The sequence below is a fragment of the Rhinolophus hipposideros genome (genome assembly GCF_964194185.1).
Source record: "Rhinolophus hipposideros genome assembly, chromosome: 12".
In the NCBI taxonomy this organism is placed as follows: Eukaryota; Metazoa; Chordata; class Mammalia; order Chiroptera; family Rhinolophidae; genus Rhinolophus; species Rhinolophus hipposideros.
The window spans coordinates 51,803,511-51,821,693 of NC_138058.1; the positions used below are offsets into that span (position 1 = coordinate 51,803,511).

The following is an 18,183-nucleotide window of genomic DNA, read 5'->3' on the forward strand; positions in this document are numbered from 1 at the left end:
CAAAGTATTTTAAGCCTCTCCTTTAAAGTCTTTAGCTTAGCTGTTCTTTTGAAAGTTATTTGCAGTAAACAATTCAAGTTTCAGATTTGGAAAGGTGAAATCCCCCATATTCTGTGCTGTTGCCTGAAATGCGATCCCTGAGCCTTAGAGACTGACTTTGGTTGAGAAGTTGTGATGATAATTAAAGAGCCTAGTGTGAATTCTCACTCGAGGGAGGGCCTCACCTTGAGCTGGATCAGAGTACCCACAGACCAGTTTGGATTTACCCTATATCTTCATTAGGTACCAGGTGGGGCCTGCAACAGAGGCCTGCACCACAAAGCCTGGAGGAGCCTGAGGCTGGCAGATTCTGAAGGTGTTACCATAGCCAGTCATTTTGGTTTGTCATAATTGATAAGAGCTTATCTTTCTGACAGCATTTACTCATCTGGTTCCTCTGCCTTTTTAAGGCATGTCCTAGAACAGGAGCTAAGCTCAAGACACCAATAGCCTGGAGGACACATTTAAACTATTTGCTATGGCAGGAAGGCATGTACTGAGTTTATCTAAAAACTATGACATTATTCAGGAATCAAACAGGAGGTCTTAGGAACAGCCTTGCTTTATACTTTTTAAGATAGGAATTTACTTAGTAAAAGGGAACCTGCATCTGCTCTGATTCTGGAGGAGATAGTGTGATAAAGGCTTTTAGGAATGTTGATAGCTCAGAATTAGCATTAACCCACAGACAATTTCTGTCCACCAAATTAAAGTTCAATGACAGACTGATGCATGCATAAGTCTTGAATTATTAGGCAAGGGTCTTGCTAAAGCTGGACCTTGTAAGGTGGTTATGAAATTCATTTCAAAGGATATGTAGGCCAACACAGCTCTGGAAAACCAGTGCTTATTTAACTAGTTGCTCAAAAACTAACTTCATCATGGATGTGAGTATTCCATCATGATGTGTGAAATAATTTCCAGAGGACCTCTCAAAAGCTACCGAATGAACTTTTACAAAAATGCATTTTCCTGTCAGTTCAGATATTTTATTGTTGGTTTCAGTGTCTCAAGAAGTCAGACCCTTTTTCAGACACCCCTTTGTTTTTCTTTTAACCATAATTTAACCATATTCAAGCATCAGCAGTGAGGCACAGACCACAGGTCTCCCTCATTCAAAACCGATTTAATTGCAAAAGATGAGCACACTACTTCTTCTTCTATGTGATCCTCAGAATCCTGAATTCTGTAAACAAGTATTAAAAAAATTATTCCAGGGTGATCACTTCCTAAGGCATATAAATGTCTAATCACTATATCATGCACCTGAAACTAATATAATATTGCATGTCAACTGTAATTGAAAAATGAAATTAAAAAAATTCTTCCAGCCGACTTTTTTTTTAAAGGCATAGAGATGGGGAAGGAAAACAGGAAAGAAGGCATTTGTGCCTTTTATCTGAGGCTTTCCTTCCGCATAAACTTGTATGATGGATCTGGAGTGGGACTTCGTGGGTTCAAATCCTCGCTCCACCTCTTGACTGGTAGTGTGGGTAAGTCACATAACCTCTCTGAACTCCTTTTCCTCCTCCGTAAACGGAGAAACGACAGATATTCGCACTGCTAGGAAAGCTCAAGCTACAGGGTTGTTACGTGGTACACGCACAACTTTTATATTCACACTGGATGACTCCGGGGATCGGGAGGTACAATTCTTACCTTGTTAACTAAGATACACCCCACCCTTCCCACGGGCTCGCCCTTCCCCCAGTCTTGCTGAGAAGACCTTTCCTCTGGAAGATACTTTGTACTAGCCAGTAGGAAAGGGTACAGCCAGCCAGAAGGCCACCGCTGGCCGGACGCCTCCGGCTTCCCCGGCGACAGAAGCGTCCCCATCTGCAGCGCACGCACGCCCAGATCTGGCCCGCGGGCAGGAACGTCTGCCTGGCTAGATCCATGGGCACAGCTGTGCGTGCGCTCCGGAGGGTGGTGGCTGCCCACACCCCGCCCGCGGCCGCCGCCCAGCGTGTCAGGTGCCGTGAGAAGCGCCGAGGGATATGACTGGAGCCGACTTTCCAGAAGCCGCGCACGCAAGGCACAGCTCCGCACGCAAGGGGGAGGCGACAGCAAAGCAAACTTCAACCTGATAAAAGTTAGCAGGCAGGCGGCCCTTTGCTCCCCCCACCCTCACCCTTCCCCTCCTCCCTCCGGGAAGCTTCGGAGAGCCCTCCCTCCCCTCCGGTCCCCGGTGTTCGCGTTAGCTTGGCTCCGGGCCCAGCGCCCAGGACCTAGGACGCGGCGGCCGGCGCCATCCCGGGTTCTCCAGTGGATGGCGCCACCTGGAGGAGTCTCCACGCGGGGAAACCTCAGTCAGGGACAGCTGCGTCCGGCCAGACTGGCCGTTGTGTGCCAAGCACAGTTGGGTCCCCGCGGCGGGGGGAGAGGCGTCTTCCAGGGATTCTTGATCTCGCTGCACGAGGTGGAACCAGAACTTTGTGCGCCGAAGGGCTTCATTTGAGGGCCATTTGTTTTCGAGAACGTTAAGATACAGTAACTACGGAGGCTGTAAGGCAAACCGCCGCCACAAACCGAACTATCCTCGTTTCCAAATTGGCAGGTTTCTTTTTCTAGCTCCGGCGCCCAGAAATACAGAGCAGTGTTCTCTTGGGGAATGAAGTTCAAGTAATTGGGAGGGAAAGGAGTTTCGGGGAGCATTCCCACGGAGAGCACAGCGGGATGGGCAGCTTCTGTCCCGAGCGCGCTTCCAGGGAAACCGTGTGGCCACCATTGGGATTGACAGTGATTAAGAGCGATTTGGGGACAAACGAAAAGTCCAGACCGCAGCTTCTGGCAAAGCAACTGGCTGTTTCTCTAATGCAGTGGGGGAACGCGGGGGGGCCGCCTCGCGTGACTACCGCTTGGACAGTCCGGACGCGTCCCGCCCCCCGCAAGCCCCGCCCCCGCCAGGTCCCTCTGCCTCCTCCCTGTTAAACAGACTTTAAAAACGGGATGGCGCGTTTTGACTCTCTGGAGTGACCTTGTGCAAACGGGCCACGCCTCTGCGACTCCAGCTGTCAGAGCTGCGCGAGGGGCGTGAGGGCTGGAGATAGACTCCACTCATCGACCCCCAACCTCAATCCCCCCGCTGTGAGAAAACCCAGACTTTACTGAGGCCCCAGGTGCAGCGGGTCTCGGCAGAGGAGGCACCTTTCTCCGTCCCCAACCCAATCCAAGTGCCCCTGGCTTTGACGACGCCTCGAGACTCTAGAGTGGGTGCTAAAGCTCCCTGAGCTGGCCGCAGGTGTCCGGGGCGGGACTCCAACTTCTTGGAGACACTCAGGTTGACATTTGCTCTTGGAGCAGGCGGTCGCGTGCCGCTGGAAACTACACCTCCTCGCAGGTTAGTCTGTCTGCGGAGCCACCGTCCCGCGGCCTCTTTTCTTGGGTTCTCGCAGATCTGGGTGGGGTGGGACGCCGGGGCTGGGATGATAGGCACTTAGAGGGAGCTGAGCGCCACTGCCTCGATGCCCGCCGTGTTGTCCCAGAACTGCAGGAACCGTTACGCGGCTGGGGACGGGGGCTGGAGGCTGAGTCACAGAGAAGCTGCAACACGCCCCTCTCCTTTGGGGAGTAGGTTTGAGATGGGAAGGGACGTCCTTAGCTGCTTCCCCAGTGAGGCATCCCTGACGTGACCTATGTGTGACCTCCATACCCAACAGCGCATAGTAGCCTGAGGCCGGAGGTAGGGGCATGGGCGCCCGCTCCTTTTGCTGCACACCTGAGTGTCACGCCTTTGCCCTCCTCTCTCCAGCATGGCCATTAGCCTCAGCCTGGACGATCCTCTGCTGCCGATCTCGCTGTCCGCCCAGCAGACGACGCTCCTGCTGCTCTTCTCGGTGCTGGCTGCTGTGCACGTGGGCCAGTGGCTGCTGAGGCAGCGGCGGCGGCAGCCGGGGGCCGCGCCCCCTGGCCCCTTTGCGTGGCCGCTAATCGGAAACGCGGCGTCCCTGGGCTCGGCGCCGCACCTCTGTTTCGCGCGCCTGGCGCGACGCTACGGCGACGTCTTCCAGATCCGACTGGGCAGCTGCCCCGTGGTGGTGCTGAACAGCGAGCGCGCCATCCGCCAGGCCCTGGTGCAGCAGGGTGCCGCCTTCGCCGACCGGCCACCCTTCGCCTCCTACCGCCTGGTGTCCGGCGGCCGCAGCCTGGCTTTTGGCCTATACTCGGAGCGCTGGAAGGTGCAGCGGCGCGCGGCGCACAGCACGATGCGCGCCTTCTCCACGGGCCAGCCGCGCAGCCGCCGCATCCTCGAGTGCCACTTGCTCGGTGAAGCGCGTGAGTTGGTGCAGCTGCTGGTGCGCGGCAGCGCCGGCGGTGACTTCCTCGACCCGCGGCCGCTGACCGTGGTGGCCGTGGCCAACATCATGTGCGCCGTGTGCTTCGGCTGTCGCTATAGCCACGACGACGCCGAGTTCCGCGAGCTGCTCAGCCACAACGAGGAGTTCGGGAGCACGGTGGGCGCGGGCAGCCTGGTGGACATACTGCCCTGGCTGCGGCGCTTCCCCAACCCCGTGCGCACCGCCTTCCGCAAATTCGAGCGGGTCAACCGCAACTTCAGCAACTTCGTCCTCGACAAGTTTCTGAGGCACCGCGAAAACCTTCGGCCCGGGGCAGACCCCCGCGACATGATGGATGCCTTTATCCTTTCCGTGGGAAAGGAGGCGGCCGAGGGCCCGGGCGACCGCCGCACGCGGCTGGACATGGAGTACGTGCCTCCCACAATCACTGACATCTTCGGCGCCAGCCAGGACACTCTCTCCACCGCGCTGCAGTGGCTACTCATCCTTTTCACCAGGTAAAGCCTCCAGGAGGCATCGGTCAGGCCTTCCAATAAAAGGCGGTGTGGGACTAGAATAGGCTGAGGCCGCGACCGGCGCCGGGAGGGTTTCGCTGTAGGTCCCCACCTCTCAAATCAGATCACGTCCCAAAAGCGCAGCTCAGGAAGGCACCACGCGGGCGGAGATACGCGCGCGGGCACACCCCACCCAGCGGGGCCCGGACCGCTCCGCCTCTCTGATCTTGTTGCTATCTGTCCGAGTGGAGACGAATTTGTGAGAAACCCCTTGGAAAAACAAGATTTTTAAAGTGTCCGCAGATCAGCCCGGATCTCTTCCTCCCCCTGTCATAGGAGAAGCAAAATTGGAACGGTTCCGAAAGAGAGGGTAACGTAGAAGATACATGTTAAATAAACAAAGCACCCTAGTCGGCTGGGCCATTCTGCGCGTGTCCGAGGCCGCCCAGCCCTGCCCTAGAAGCCAGCGCACGTCCGGGCTTTGTTCTCCCGCGCCGTTAGCGCTCGGAGGGTAGCCCGGAGGCCCGCAGACCTGGACACGCAGACGGTTAACCCGCATGGAAGCTTTAGGAAAGCAGCGAAAAACCCAGCGGGTTGTGCTGGGTTTATCAAACCGCCGCGCTAGGAGTAAGAGAAGTGTCGGGTAAAAAACCAGAGAAGCAGTCACTTTCACCCAGCGCAGAGCAGCATCCAGAAAGGCAAACGGTATCCAGGAGACCGTGTATACCTACGTCTCCGGCCCCAGGGGCCAGGCTCGGTTGGTTAGCTGGTCCCCAGTGCCCACGTTGATTACGGTCGCGGCCCTCTACGAAGTTCTGTGCACACAAACAGATTGCCACTATCAGGTGCTGCCAGATTTAGCAAATAAGTTTTACATAGGACTACTTATACCAAAGACTAGCCATTGTTTATCGGAACTTCAGATTTAACTGGGCGGCCTGTATTTTGTCTGGCAACCTTACCCCAGGGGCAAATGTCTCGCTCAAGCAAATCTTGATTGCTTGGAGAGACCAGAAATCCTGGTTGTGCTATTTCTTGGCGCACAAGTTAGTGGTGGGGAATGCTGAATTTGCTGGCACCTCAGAAACTGAAAGGCAAAGACAGCTTCTTTTCTTATTGGAATCCACCACAACACTGCAACTCTTAGATACTGTAGTACGGCTACTTTCACAAATTGAAATTTTTGTTTATTTAAAACCACTTTTCAGTATTATGATCTTAGAAACACCTGGGGGGGGGCAGAAATAGAATAAAGAGAAGTCAGTAATAGATCAGGAAGAAGACATCCCAAAATGGGATCAATGGGTCCTTAGCATTCCCAGATAAGCATGTTATCTTTTGAAACAGACTTTCCTTGTCATTAGACACAGATTAGGCAGCAAAAGGAAATAAAACAATTTTAGGGTCACTTTCAATTTAATATAGTTGGTGAGTACATTTTTCTTATTTTTAGTGAAAAGACAATATGACAGGGATTGGGAGATTACACTAACTACTTTTGTATATGTTTTATCAAAATTCATAAAATACACATGTATTGTTCACAGCTGTTTTCACACTATAGCACAAGGCAGAGCTGAATAGTTGCAACAGAGAGGGTTTGGTCTGTAAAACCTAAAATATTTACTATCTGGCCTTTTTGGAAGAAGTTTGCCGACCTCTGTAGAGTGATGCTAATAAAGCAAGCTTTTGAATCACCCATAATTTCATCACACACGTTAAATATTTTTCAGAGTTACAATAAGTATTTACATTTCTTTTTTACTTCTGACATTTCCACTTATTGTAATGGACATTTCCCCATCTTTTAAACTTCATTTTAGTAATTAAAAAAATTTTATTTCCTTTTACTGATAGATTGCATAATGTCCACCTTAGTAATTTTTGATGGTTACGTATTCTTTTGCCATAATAAGATATCATTATATATAATCATTTTTTGAGCTTTAATGTTTTGATTACATTTTAAACATTAAAAAGAGTGGGAAGGGGTTACCCTTACGGCTCTTGCTTTGTACTAAGATTTTGTTTTCCAAATGGATTGTGCTAGTTTATATCACCAACAGTGAATAAGTATTATAATTTGTACCATAATCTCATGAACATTGAGAACTTGCTTTTACATCTAGAAGATATGTAGCTTTATCCATCAGGATACCAACTATCTTTGTATAAAATGAGAACAGTAGGGAGATGAGGGAAAAAAGATCTCCTTTCAGGGCTGCATTTTAACTTTGGTGGGCCCTGAACTCTTCTGTCTTTGTGGACTCCTTACTCCATAAAAAAATAAAATTAAAATTAAAATTGTATTTTTATGACTACATTGGTATCACGATAATTAAATTACATATTAAAACATTTTATTTGACCTAAAAGTTCATTTTTCCCTCTGATTTTAAAAGTAATAAGACCATTTTTGTGGGTATGGTGGGTTACAGGCACTGCGCCTCCTGTGTCTAACAGGAAAGTAGGAAAGTTGGCCTTGTCCGTTATTGTGCTTCTTCAGGCTGAGAAAACTTAGACTTTCTTTTTTTTTTTTTTTTTTTTTTTTACTTACGTTGGAAAAGAGAGCATTAGCCATTTGAGGCTTATTAGAGGAAATATAACTATCCATTTATCCATCTTGCAATTTAGTGAAAAGTTAGAAGATTGTTTTAATTTTGTTGGGCCAGCAATTCAGTCACTGATTCAGATAAATAAAAGCGGGATGAAAATAAATTGTAATGTGCTTTCTAGATGAAAGAAGAATGCGTTTTCCTCACTCGTTTCCTCCCTCTCCATTAAAACCCAAACAGGTACCCAGAAGTGCAGGCTCGGGTACAGGCAGAATTGGATCAAGTCGTGGGTCGAGACCGTCTGCCCTGCCTGGACGACCAGCCCAACCTGCCCTATGTCATGGCCTTTCTTTATGAAGCCATGCGCTTCTCCAGCTTTGTGCCCATCACCATTCCTCATGCCACCACCGTCAACACCTCTGTCTTGGGCTACCATATTCCCAAGGACACGGTGGTTTTTGTTAACCAGTGGTCAGTGAATCATGACCCAGTGAAGTGGCCTAACCCAGAGGATTTTGATCCTGCTCGGTTCTTGGACAAGGACGGCTCCCTCAACAAGGACCTGGCCAGCAGCGTGATGATTTTTTCAGTGGGCAAAAGACGCTGCATCGGGGAAGAGCTTTCCAAGATACAACTGTTTCTCTTCATTTCCATCCTGGTTCACCAGTGCAATTTCAAGGCCAATCCAGATGAGCCGTCAAAAATGGATTTCACTTATGGCCTGACCATTAAACCCAAGTCATTTAAAATCAATGTCACTCTCAGAGAGTCCATGGAGCTCCTTGATAGCGCTGTCCAAAAGTTACAAGCCGAGGAAGACTGCCAGTGAGAAGCCAGAGGCGAGCTGGAATCTTAGAAGTACTCAAGTTTTGGGGGGTGGGGAGTAAAAATTTCTAGCTCCTCTGTAAGCATAAACCAATGGACCTGTAGATACTGTGTTTTACATGCGTATCCTCAGATCAGCACTGGGCTCTGCAATGCAGGAGCTCTGGAAAGATTTTTTTGCGTCAGAGTTAAAGGGCTCAAAGAATTTTTATACATATATAGAATACTAGCAACAATTTCTTGAGGGAGCACTCTTTGGAATTAAAACACCATGCTACACATGCAAAACTCTGATGGAGAGGTACTTTTAATACCGTGCCTTTGTGGGTGGCATCCAAGATTGATATTTTTTGTGCTGAAATCTCCATAGAAAACCGTATTAAGCAAAGTTTCAGAATATATTGTTGAATATGCAAAGGCAAATAATTACAGTGTAAGTCATGTGATTGTGGGTGAGAAAGAAAAGGTAAGATCAGAAATTCCCTTTTCATCTTTTCCATAAAGTAGCTTAGGCAGGCTCTGGTATCTATGGATGGATTTATTTTTTTGCCTACTGAGGTGCTTTCTCTTACTTTGTTGGATGACTCATAAAGTCATTTGCTCAAAAAGAAATTGATAGTAGTTGGTTTAGTCATTATGGTACGTTTCAGTGATTTATCGTGAATTTTAAAGTGTAAGTTGTTAAATTGTAAGAAATTTCGAGCTGTGTTGGTTGCCAAAGTACAGAATTTCAATTATGAGGAAAAAAAAGACAAAACCCAAGACTAAAAAGAACAAGATTTACCAGCCCAGCTAAGCTTTAAATTATGTTATCACGATATAGCTTTCAGTATGTCTCATAGGTTAAAAAAGGTCACCAGGGGAGGCCGGCCCCGTGGCTCAGGCAGTTGGAGCTCTGTGCTCCTGACTCCGAAGTTCGATTCCCACATGGGCCAGTGGGCTCTCAGCCACAAGGTTGCTGGTACAACGGCAACTAGCAACGGCAACTGGACCGGGAGCTGAGCTGCGCCCTCCACAACTAAGACTGAAAGGACAACAACTTGACTTGGAAAAAAGTCCTGGAAGTACACACTGTTCCCCAATAAAGTCCTGTTCCCCTTCCCCAATAAAATCTTTAAAAAAAAGTCACCAAATAGTATTCAATATGTACACATATATAATTATTCATAAACAATATGTATTAGTTATTTTATTATTAAATAGTATTAATTATTTTGGTCAAGAAAAGGTTGAATAATGTCTGTCTTTTATAATGTCATAGCAAATTAAATAGTCCAACCAATTCAACTAATTTTGGCCCAGATACATGAAATGAGCTTGATTAAATCAACTACCTATTTTTTTTTTTGACATCATGAAAATCAAGTTGAAGCAAAATCTTTTTCTCATCCAAAACTTGTACGCAAATGAAAAAATATAAAAATTGGATCTGTAAGATGTATTCCTTATTTACAGCATATTTATTATGGTTATATTCATAGTACAGAATCTGTTTTTTGAAAATTGATCTAATTAATATAATTGCAAATTTTGGCGTGCTTAAATTTTAATTTAATTTTAAAAGCATTCTGATTATCGAGTTCCAGGTGAAGTTACTGGAAATCTGACTGTTAGCCTGTGGGAAGCAGAGAAATTTAACCCGTGTTTGCCTGATGAATAGTGAAAAATGCAACAAATTATCTAGATGTTCTCTTTTCTTTTAAATGATTTTTGAAAATAGCATTAATGTCAGTGTTTTGGGAAGTCCGAACCAAAAGGTAGTCTTGGGAGTCTGTTTTGGGAATTGCATCATATACCAGTAGAGGCGATCAGATCAGTTGTACTATTTAAAATTGGTAAGCCAGTGAGAGGTATCTTTTGTAACTGTGAAGACATAAGGCTTGAATAAAACATATATGTTCAGTTTATATCAATAACCTGAAAACCTTAAAATGTTGGCAGATTGTGAAAGTTTCAAGTGAAGTTTGAAGTTTTAACTTTCATTGCATATTAATGGTCAAAGGAAGCTGTGCAGTGTCCTAAAAGCTTACAGCCTGTTACATTTTAGTAAGCTTTTGGAATCTTTTTATCAGAATTATAAAGGAAGCAGTGTATGATGATTGTGTGTGGTTGGGGTGGGAAGACAAAAGAATGAAAAAGTGGAGAGGAAGAAAGATGGTTAAACATTTCCCCACTCGTTCCAAATTTATTAATTTGAAGTATGAATATTTAGGAAAAAAAGATGTTTTGGGTGCCAGTGTTACATCCCAAATAGACTTAGAAAAAATCCACGTGTAACAGATCTATGTTGTAATTTGAATTTTTTTATTAGTTAATATTTCACATACTTTTAATAGTATATCATAGCTGTACCTCTTTGATAGGAAAAACTGCGGCAGTGCTTTTAAAGGCACTAAAGTCAACTATAGAAATCGGGCTTACCGAATACATTTATATTTTTTTGGCACTGGCAATTCCCAAATATTATTATCCCCCTCCCCCCCAGCAGGGCTGCGGTAGTGATTTTGGGGCTGCTAACAGCCTGCTTATTCTGAGAGGTGTGTGGCAGCAAAAGTGATCATATACCAATCTGGATGCCTCATTAAGTCAACCAGATCCACATGTGCTACATAATCTGTTTTTATGTCCTTTTTATGTGTGTGGGCTCAGTTCATCTGGCGCTTTCAGCAATGGGGAAGCTGAGCTTACATAGAAAAAAGGAAGGTGGGCACTCGGAGGTCAGCTGATTTCTTTAATATGTGTATAACCCAGTTACAGGAAGGAAAGCAATACCCAAACCAAAACTAACCAAATTTGGAGGCTACAGGAATCACACGATAGCTTAATCAGAGAAACATCATTTTATTCCTCCCAGAGAACGAAAGTATTTACTGGTCACCATTATAGTCAGCACATCTACTCCAGGTTGTTGCAATAAAGCATATTGTTTACGAAATGCCTCATTCATATATCAAAGCTTGACTTTGTAAGAAATTGCATGTTTTTCCAAAACAAAAAAAATGTCTCGGTTTGTTTTGTGGATTATCTAAAAGCTTTCATGTCTCAGAACTTAGCCTTTACCTGTGAAATGTTATTACAGCCTTAATATTTTTCATATTAGATCTATATCGGATCAAATAATATAATGAATAGCATTATATACTAACTTGTGTGATTTCAGCTATGAGACAACTGTGTGATAAAAAGGTATTCTTTATTAGACATTTATAACTCAAGGAAAACTTCTTATTTAACCTTTTCTTATTTTTGTATTTTACCATGTATGCTTTTAATATGTACATAGCAAATATAATGCATAATTTTACCTGAAATAGACTTTGGGGACATGGCACTTATATATAGCTTTTACTGTCTGATATACCAAATTAAAGAATTCTGTATCTGTGATTTACCTATAATAGGACAGCATTACCAAAATAATAAAAATCACTTTCATAATATTGTCATGGAGTTTTATTTTACATTGTAGCAAATATATCCAATGCATCTATTCATTTCAACTACTCTTTATAAGTGCTTGAATTAAAATGTTGCACTGTAAACATTTTACTTGGCCATTCTATATTTTAGGCTGCTTTCTTTCTTTCTTTTTTTTTAAGTAGGTTTTCAGTATCCAGTTTCCTACCAAATTCCTCATCGCTGTATTTTTGAATTTATAAGAAACAAGACAGAAGTTAAATTTTAAAGCAAGCAACCAATGTCAAAAGTAATGGGAATTAATTTTTAATTCTGAAAGATTGAATAGATTGATATTTTAAGACTATGACCTTGTATTTCTGCTTCATCTAAAAAAATGCATGACACGTTTTTCTCTCCCTCAACAGCACACCAATCCTTTCCCTTGAGTATTTCGTTTGTTCATTGTTTTTTACATGAAAGTCTTTGTTTTTAATTTGGTTGATACACATTCATTCATTCATTTATAAGGTACATGTGTCTTAATTAATAAGTGCAATTAATGTTCAATGAAATAGAATGGATGAGAGTATTCTGTAATAGACATATTTTTCTGCTGACTTATTTACCTGGTAAAAAGACTTGGCTTCACAGGAACGCTGCTGTAACTCTCCAGGCCTTCACTGCCACACCCTCACAGATGGCAGGGCTATTCAGTGCCAGGAGCCCTTATTTCTTTCAGACTTTAGCTCCCATTACTGTGAAAACAGGAAAAGAAATTGTGAAGTAAAATTGCACACCATGTTTTTGATTCTTTGGCTTGAGAACATTACTTTAGCAGCCAAAGGTATGGCTATGAATTGCTCTAAGAGAATGTTCACTTGTTTTCCAGATGTACTAACATACAGGCTCTTGGAAATAGTCATAAAGGTTGAGGATAAGTGAAGTAAATATTTTCATAGGAAAAAAATCTCTTTTACAAAATCATAATTGGGGTCAGGTGTTCACAAAAATGTCAAGCAGAGTTGGATTCTACATAATCAGCCCACTAGAATATCAGACTGGAACTCAGGGTGAGAAATGAAAGCATAAGTTGCATAAGTTGTTGCAAACTCATAGAGGTTTCTCAAAGCCAGTCAATTTTTCTGCACGAGTGCTACAGAAGTTTTGGCTGTTAACATTCCCTTATTTTGACTCAATGACTCTCATACTCTCTGCTCTCCAGTTTTGACTTATGAGTTACAACTCTCAGGGAAGGGAAGACAAAGAAAGGAAATTAATATATTCAAATACAGTCAGAAGCAATTTTTTTAAAGCAAAAAATTGGAGGAAAATAATCTACTTGAAATAAGTATGGGCAAGCTATAGACAAACAACAGCCTATTCCTGTAGCTTATTCACTCAAACACAGGCTTCATCAACACTTTTCAATACATGTCAGGTATGAGGGGAAGAAATGGAGCTAAAATATGTTGAGCACTTATTATGTATGAATCACCATGCTAAGCACTCGAATACATTATCTCATAACAATCCTGTGAGGGGCAGTAATGCAACATGCCACAATTATACATTTAGAAGTGGCAGGAGCTGGATTTTCCCTAGAGATGAACTGACTCCAAAGCCTGTTGTCTTCCTGCCTGTGTTTGGGTATATAGTCTAGTCCATCTATATTTTAATCCCTATGATCCTTGGAGTTTCACAAGCAATGTACCTCCTTTGTCCAGAGTGCATTCCACACCACAGTCAGGGAGTAAGTAACCTTGTGAAGTGCCAGGAAGATTCACAACATTCTTCTGAGAAGCATTCCCAAGCTGTTCCTTATGCAAAAAAAAAAAGAAAAAGAAAAAAGCCATGTTTTGTCTTGCATTGCAGCCCTAAAACCTTTGTCTTATAATCTGTTTGGGACCCTTGTCTGAGCCAAAGGCCATCCATAGGTTGAACCAGTAGCCTGTGAAGTGGCCTGATTCGAGAACTGTCTCTCTAGTAGGGCTGTACTACACTGGGTATTGGTTCCTGTGACTAATCAGAGATTTTTCTGCTTTCAGGTAGGATAAACGCTTAGAGCAAGGGCCGGAAAGGAGAGAGAGAGAGAATGAGAGAGAGGGTGAGAGACAGAGAGAGACAGAGAGACAGAGAGAGACAGAGACAGAGAGACAGAGAGAGAGAGAGCAAGCTCGCAGAACCAAGGCATGAATGAGATAGGCAAACTGACAGGAAGCCTGCCTTTGAAAACAACATAAATGGAGATCCTGAAACTGGCTTTGGACCACTGGAGATCCTTTCAGGTGACTGAAAGGCCAAATAAACTAGCTAAATAAATATTGTACTAAATAAACAACACAATATTACACAAATTTCACAGTATTACAGCACAGACCTAAACCGCTGAGATCCCTTCAGGTCAGGGCTGAGTCTCTCCACAACCCAGAAAAATCTTCCAGTCTCTTTTTACATTTTTAAATTCTGTTTTTTTATCTAGTCCTAAAAATGGAAATTTTAAATTCTATTTTGTTTCTTTCTCCCTCTCAGTTGTTTCTGTCCCTCCCAATAGTGCTTAATGTGTCTTTTTTTGTTTGTATGTGTTCCAGCAAAATTTGTATTATTGTTTTGTATACATGTGTTTTTAATTTGTGCAAATGCTGTGCATATCTCATCCTGTTGCTTAATCTTCTCTTAGCACAGTATTTGGAAGTCCCATTGCTTTCTAACCCCTCGGCCCCTCACTGCTGCCTTGTACTGCATGCTATTCATCCACCACATTCTCTCTGTCCACTCTGCTGGGAACGGGCACGCAGATGGCCTCCAACTTCACGTGTCCCTTGTGCTGCAAGCAGCATCCTTGTACATGTTATTTATTATCTCCCCAAACTGGAAACAACCTAATGTCCTTCCACAGGTGATTAGCTAAACGAACTGTGCTACAGCCATACAAGGAAATGACACTCAGCAATGAAACAAACAAACAACTGATCCATGCAACACCTTGGATGAATCTCAAGGGAGTAACGTTGAGTAAAAGAAGCCAGCCTCAAATGGTATGTACTATATGAATGTAGCTATATGGCAGTTTCAAAAAGACAAAATGAAAGTGATGGAGAGCAGATCATTGGTTGCCAAGGGTTGGGACAGTGTGCCTACAAAGCATGACGGAGTTTGGGGGCGTTTTCTGATTGTGGTGGTGGTTGCTTGGATCTAGACATGCATGAAAATTCATAAAACTGTGTATTAAAATAGATCGAAATATATTTTTAAAGGAGAGTTGGTGCCAATGAGTTTAAATGAAGCTGAACTGAGGTGGGCAGATGGCACAGCAGCTGCTGGCACATACAGAAACACTGAACAAAGAAGGTCAAGCCCCGATATGGGAACCTACGTCACAGCCTGTGTTGAGACCTTGCAGGCTGAGGGAAAAGGATGGTACTGGGTCCTTAGGGCAGAAGAAGAAAGTAGGACACCAGCCTTTGGGATGAACTATAGAACCGGAGCCGTGGGCTGGAACCTACCCCTCAGGGCGATTTTTTTTAATTAAATTTATTGGGGTGACAATTGTTGGTAAAATTACATAGATTTCAGGTGTACAACTCTGCACCACATCATCTATAAATCCCATTGTGTGTTCACCACCCAGAGTCAGTTCTCCTTCCATCACCATACACTTGATCCCCCTTACCCTCATCTCCCTCCCCCCACCCCCCTTACCCTCTGGTAACCACTAAACTATTGTCTGTGTCTATGAGTTCTTGCCTCTCACCTGTTTGTCTTGTTCCTTCATTGTTTTTGGTCTATATACCATATATCAGTGAAATCATAGGGTTCTCTGCTTTTTCTGTCTGACTTATTTCACTCAGTATTATACTCTCAAGATCCATCCATGTTGTCACAAATGTTCCCACATCATCTTTTCTTACCGCCGAATAGTATTCCATTGTGTAGATATACCACAACTTCTTTATCCATTCATCTATCGAAGGACATTTTGGTTGTTTCCATGTCTTGGCCACTGTAAACAAGGCTGCAATGAACACTGGAGCACACGTGTCTTTATGGATAAATGTTTTCAAATTTTTTGGGTAGATACCCAGGAGAGGGATTGCTGGGTCGTATGGTAATTCTATTTGTAATTTCTTGAGGAACCTCCACACTGCCTTCCATAGCGGCTGCACCAGTCTGCATTCCCACCAACAGTGTATGAGAGTTCCTTTCCCACCAGTCTCTCCAACACTCGCTTCCATCCATCCAGTTGATGATAGCCCTCAGGGCAATTTTAATTCAATGTCGTAAGTATTAATTGAGCACCTACTAGGTGGAAGGCACCGTTCTGGGCACTGGGGATGTAACAATGAAAAAGACAGCCAGGTTCTCAGCTCTTAGAGCTGAAGGTCTAGTGGGGTGTGTGGAAGGATAGAGAATAAAGAAATAAGATTTCATTTAACTGTGCTATAAAGACAGTAAAACAGAGTGACGGGGGTGTGTGTGTGTGTGTGTGTGTGTGTGTGTGTGTGTGTGTGTGTGTCTGAAGGGGACTCTTTAGAATGAATAGTCAGGGAAGACATTTTGAAAGAGCTGACATGAAGGGGTGGGATGAGGGACAAGCTTCATCTTCCTCCCTCCCTGTGTAAAGGAAATACCGGCACTGAGTTATCAGACAATAAATTAATTACCTAAAGAGAAAAAAGCTGGTTTCAATTGATTTTATAGTCACTAACGAGTCATAGCCCAAAATAAAACAATCTCAGCACACCCATTGGCAAAGGTTGTAGGCAGGCCCTTAATCAGCCTTGGCTTTTGGTTTTGCCAAATCGCATCAGTATGGTCCAGATCATTTCCTGCCTTAGAGTCCCAAGTTCATTCCCCAGCACGTTCCCCTGGGAGCACGGAAGCAATTCCTGAAGAATTAGGAGAGGGCGAGCTCTGTATGTACGTATGTTGGAGCTAGCTTACTGGACGATGTTTTGAAAAACCCAAGTTCAAGTGGTCTTCTGATTGCTTAATTTTACGTGCACCAAAGGACTGCAGATTGATTCTTTGAAACACATAACGGATCTTCTCCTGGAGTATTTCATAGACTCTACCTCTGGCCCTTGAATGAAAGTTTTCTTATGTCTGATTGAAAAGGATTTGCACTCTCATCTCAGTGGGGTTACTGAGCAGCCTGGGCTTGCTTGCCGTTTCCAGGATCTCACACCCCTATGTCTGTATTGCCCTTCCGGCCATGCTTTTTTTGCTGTGCGGTTGCTTTACTGTTTCACCACACAGCTCTTGCTATCGTCTAGGCCTTGGGACACACCCAGGGCTCAGGTCACACCCAGCTCTGAGAGCCCCACGGCTATATTCTCACACTTAGAGAAAGCTGCTCATGTGCCCTTGGGTCTGGCAGGGTCTGTGCTGCCACTTCTGACACCTTCTCTGGTATTTACTCCCCCTGCTCAGATTTTACTGCTGCCTCGCTTCAGGCAAGAAGGGCATCTTGTTCTCTCACTGCCCTCCCCAGTAATCACCATTTAATTTAAGAGTCTGTTTCTGCAATTTCTACAACCACCAAGCAAATCCCGCTGGCACTCTGCTTTCCTAGAGCTTGGCATTGCCACTGAGGGAAAAATTCGGGAAACATAGGCTAGACAAAGAAGTGGAAGAACACATGCAATTTTTCACTGTTGTGTTTTCCAGTGTGGTTTTCAGAAACTTATTGCAGTAAGAAGCAGAGCAAACCTGCCTGCCACGTAGTTTTAATTTATAACTCTAAGAGATGGTTCTGGAAACATCTATCGTGGCTTCGTTAACAAAAAACAATAAAAACTGTCCTCTTTCCTTAGTGTCCCACCAGGCTTCTTTTCTTTGTGACATGTCAGGGACTTCAATTCATGCTATCAACCTGCCACTTGGCTCTGCAGAGTTCAGCACCTTTCTCTTCTTTGCCTCCCCCATCCCCCACTCACCTCCCTCTAGTCTGAGCCAGATCCCACTTTACGCATAAAGCCTATCTTGACCACTTTGTTTACTATTCAGCCTGCCCAGCCCTCAGGGCTGTTTTTCTTTTTCATTGCACATGTCTCCTGTTAACCTCCCATAAATTTAACCTTTTAATCTTAGTCATGGTTTATTATCTGTCTCTACCGGACCCTGTTCCCCAGAATGAAAATGCCACAGGTATGGGCATCTTTCTGTTGCATGCAAAGTAGACTATCCAATTATCCTGCTGGATTTTCTATACAATGTCCAACAATTGGTTTGCAGGATATTTTAAATTCACATGATCTGAGATCACTGCCCAAATATACAATCCACTCCCCAAAGAATTAATTATTGCGCTATAGACTTGTGCTGTCCAATAAGGTAGTCATTAGTCTCACATGGCTATTTAAATGTAAAGTAATTAAGAGTATACAAAATTAAAAGTTCAGTTCTGTAGTCACACTAGCCGCATTTTTAGGTGCTCAGTGGCCAGTGGCTACTGTGTGGACAGCACAGAAATAAAACACTTCCATCATAGCAGAAAATTCTACTGGATCAATCTGCCAGCTAATTGAAATTTTTTGGTCAGCTTGTTAGATTTTTTTTCTTTTATTCAATTGG

General features: G+C 44.2%; 1 protein-coding gene across 2 annotated transcripts; it reads left to right on the forward strand.

Moving 5' to 3' along the window:
- The first annotated feature begins 3,008 nt into the window (after positions 1-3,008).
- On the forward strand, positions 3,009-11,647 carry CYP1B1 (cytochrome P450 family 1 subfamily B member 1). 2 transcript variants are annotated; one of them, XM_081068404.1, is made up of 3 exons: positions 3,009-3,379; positions 3,791-4,834; positions 7,627-11,647. In XM_081068404.1, exons 2-3 carry the CDS (start codon positions 3,792-3,794, stop codon positions 8,213-8,215), a joined length of 1,632 nt encoding a protein of 543 aa, XP_080924530.1. In that variant the 5' UTR covers positions 3,009-3,379; position 3,791; the 3' UTR covers positions 8,216-11,647. The 2 variants fall into 2 exon arrangements, with proteins under 2 accessions (XP_080924530.1, XP_080924531.1); XM_081068405.1 differs by having other exon boundaries at positions 3,699-4,834; positions 7,627-10,329.
- Positions 11,648-18,183: the final 6,536 nt, after the last annotated feature.

Bases quoted from the DNA above. Each gene is read 5' to 3' on its own strand.
- CYP1B1 (XM_081068404.1), top strand. From the start codon at position 3,792: ATGGCCATTAGCCTCAGCCTGGACGATCCTCTGCTGCCGATCTCGCTG. The intron at 4,835-7,626 runs GTAAAGCCTCCA...AAACCCAAACAG, and splicing joins CTACTCATCCTTTTCACCAG to GTACCCAGAAGTGCAGGCTC.